Raw genomic sequence first — 3,374 nt, forward strand, 5'->3', positions numbered from 1 at the left:
CATGTACTCTGGTAACTTTACTGGAAAGGTAAAATTATTTCCTCGTGCATATGCATGTCCTTATGTTGTGAAGAAAACTCAGAACGTTTGAGCTAATTCCTATCAATTTTGAATTTTTTATGAATTTTTCAAGTTACTGAAAAATCGGGCTAAAGTCCCTGTACTTCAGTACAGGGTAAACATTCATTAATCACCTAACCCTCCCCCCAGTTCTGCAGTTCAATTATTTGATTTTATTTGTAGATTTGGTTATCTAATGTTCAGTGTAATGGATCTGAGTCTAGCATATTCGATTGTCCTCATCAATTTTCAGGAGACACTTGTACTTCAGCTAATGATGCCAGTGTCATTTGTACCAGTACGTTACATACCTTAGGGTGGGTATTAATTGCGATCTTAAATTTTAGCATTTTAAAGGGGACCCTGATTTAGCGAAATGTAATATTAGTGAAAATAGGAAGAAAATTAATGGTAAAACCTCCATTCAATAGCATAACACTTCTCAAGAAGCCCAATCTACAGTATACATTCAAGAGCAGAATACTTAATAGGATCACCCTATCTACTGTTATCTTGTTACAGATCTTGCCTCTCTTGTGTACTTGTTTTAGTGGTGGGCGATACTAGCCAAAATGGATTCGATACGATACCAATCGATATCAGCTCATATCGAGAATATCGATACAGTTTTGATACGATATTTAGACCACACCTATGGAGTCACACCCCTTATTGACTGTTTTCATGCATGTGTATCCATGTGTGTGTATTATACGTCATTAACTTATTAAAATTTTCATTATTAATATTATTTAACCATAATAATTGGGCGTGGTCAATATATCGATCCAGATTCCTTCAAGATTTCGATACCGATACGAATCGATACCGTAAAATATCATTTGAATCGATAAAATATTGATATATCGCCCACCACTAACTTGTTTACACAAGTACATAATAACTGTTATTAGCGGCTGGTTCAATTAGCGGTTTGAAGTACATGTACACTTGCTAAAAATGCTAAATTTAAGTGTCGCAATTAATACCCACCCTAAGGTATTTATATTACTAAATGTTCAAATAAAAGCCCAGGCGTTTATTTCTTTGCAGGACAAAAAAATTGTGTAAAATAAAAAATGTGTACAAATGTAAAAATAAAATGTGTATAAATGTGTACACGTACATGTGTATTATGTGCCTTTATCTCAACCTCTCTCTCTCTCTCTCACTAGATATTCCTATTAACCCGTATCCTGTTAGATTATCTGATGGTATTAATGATCACTCCGGTCGTGTTGAGATATTTTATAACAACGAGTGGGGGACCGTCTGTGATAATCATTGGACTATGAACGAAGCTAACGTCGTATGTAGAGAACTAGGATTCTCTGGTAGGTATTATTATTAATTGATTCTATTATATATATATATATATGTCACAATTTTTCTACTATTATAATTTGCAGGTGGCAATTTTAAATAAAATTTCTAATTTTTTATTATTTCAAAGAATAGAGAGAGAGAGAGAATCAAAAGCTTTAATAGATAACAAATGCTACTCTGATGTATGTATCACAATTAACAAAATTTATTTTTAAAATCCCAGCTGGTATATTTCAATTACATTCCTTTCTTAATGACTACAGGTGCTCAAGATGGCGGTGCTCTTGGTGGCTCAGCTAGTACTGCAGGTAACGGTCATATTTGGTTAAGCAACATAAACTGTCAAGGAAATGAGTACTTCTTACATCAGTGCAGCCATGATCCTTATGGCAGTAACAGCTGCCAGCATGTGAATGATGCTAGAGTGATATGTAAAGGTATGGGGATATTATTGGTTTGTCAATTCAAATAATTATACGACCTTTGTGTTTAATGTTTTTTGCAATGGTGAGTGTATTAATGTCCATTAATTTTAATAATTTTTTAGAACTATAAGGTAATCCATTGCCCATTGACAATCATATTTACGTCCATTAACTTAAAGGAAATTAGGTCAATGATTAAAATAGTTGAAGTTTATGGGTATAGTAATTATTAATGGTTTTACACTTTACAGCACATGTGTCTACATGTACATTTGTAATCCTACTTATACTATCTTTGAATTCTATGTACATGTACATGTATATCTTCACTGTTCTCTCTCTATTATATTATAATTCATTCTCTCGATAGCTAATTTTCTCAATGTCACACTTCACGGTTCAACCCCATCAGCCGGTCGTGTCTCTATTAATTACAATGGGCAGGGTTGGGGTACCATTTGTGATACCTTTTGGAGCATAAAAGATGCTGATGTGGTCTGTCGTATGATTGGATATAAATCAGCTACTAATAACTACACCCACGCAATCCCTTATGGACAAGGTACATTGTGTACATGTACATGCATGAATAGTGTTACCGTATAGGGGGTATAAAATTTATGTTTGCTAATTTCACTGTTTTAAAAAATTTGTGAAAATTTTTATCTATGAAAATTATTTCTTATAATACTAATAATGGTCAGTAGAAGAAAAAAGCAAAGATTTTTCTTTTAAATTGCTTGAAAGGTGATTTTCATGAAATATTTTCCCTGGGAAATATATCCCTTATATGGTATGTGCTATGTCATTTATTATATACATGAACATCAGTTAATGCTGGATTTCCTTCAAAGCATGCTAAGTGAGCTTAAAAGCATGCTTTATGAGCTGACAAGCACTACAATACAACAGCATATGGCAACTAGAGCAAATTTAAAAATTCATTAAAAAATCCAAATTTGATCAAAATCTCCTCAAACTTCCTACACAACATAAGAATATGTATATGTATTAGAATAAATTATTAAAAGTGAGAATTCTCTCCTAGTCATTTTTGGCAAAATTTAGCCAAAATCCCTATACTATTATAGTACAGGGACTTTGGCCCAATTTTTGAGTAACTTTCAAAAGTTAGAAAAAAAATCCAAATTTGATCAAACTTTTTATTCAACATTAAAACATGTATGTGTATCCAAAAAAATTGGAAAAATGGACACTTTTTACAGTAATTTTTGACAAAATTTGGCCAAAAACCAAAAAGCTGACCATGATGTTTGGAAATTTTGTGTAATATGATCAAGAAATATCTCATTTAACTTTACTTAGTGTGCATGGCATCTTTATTTATTTATTTATTTATTCATTGTTATAGGTGCTGGTACTGTTTGGTTGGATGATGTCATTTGTACTGGGACTGAGAATACATTGTTTGAGTGTTCTTATTCAGGATTTGGCATTCATAATTGTCATCACAATCATGATGTTGGAGTTGCCTGCTCTAGTATGTTAATGACACATAATTTAGTCAATAGACTATAATACACTAGCATGCATGTACTGTAA

The 3,374-nt window shown here is 32.4% G+C and overlaps 1 protein-coding gene across 1 annotated transcript; it reads left to right on the forward strand.

The window, feature by feature from the left end:
* Positions 1-6: 6 nt before the first annotated feature.
* LOC100636098 (scavenger receptor cysteine-rich type 1 protein M130-like) lies at positions 7-3,360 on the forward strand. The gene is made up of 6 exons (XM_011410329.2): positions 7-28; positions 244-358; positions 1,236-1,394; positions 1,650-1,823; positions 2,182-2,373; positions 3,184-3,360. Exons 3-6 carry the CDS (start codon positions 1,352-1,354, stop codon positions 3,348-3,350), a joined length of 576 nt encoding a protein of 191 aa, XP_011408631.2. The 5' UTR covers positions 7-28; positions 244-358; positions 1,236-1,351; the 3' UTR covers positions 3,351-3,360.
* Positions 3,361-3,374: the final 14 nt, after the last annotated feature.

The sequence above is a fragment of the Amphimedon queenslandica genome, unplaced genomic scaffold (assembly GCF_000090795.2).
Source record: "Amphimedon queenslandica unplaced genomic scaffold, v1.1 AMPQUscaffold_9217_Cont18825, whole genome shotgun sequence".
NCBI lineage: Eukaryota > Metazoa > Porifera > Demospongiae > Haplosclerida > Niphatidae > Amphimedon > Amphimedon queenslandica.

What these genes read in the sequence shown, in the direction of transcription:
- LOC100636098 (XM_011410329.2), top strand. Translation starts at nt 1,352, where the DNA reads ATGAACGAAGCTAACGTCGTATGTAGAGAACTAGGATTCTCTG. An exon ending in TAGAGAACTAGGATTCTCTG is followed by an intron (nt 1,395 to 1,649) that starts GTAGGTATTATT and finishes TAATGACTACAG; the next exon opens with GTGCTCAAGATGGCGGTGCT. An exon ending in TGCTAGAGTGATATGTAAAG is followed by an intron (nt 1,824 to 2,181) that starts GTATGGGGATAT and finishes TTCTCTCGATAG; the next exon opens with CTAATTTTCTCAATGTCACA.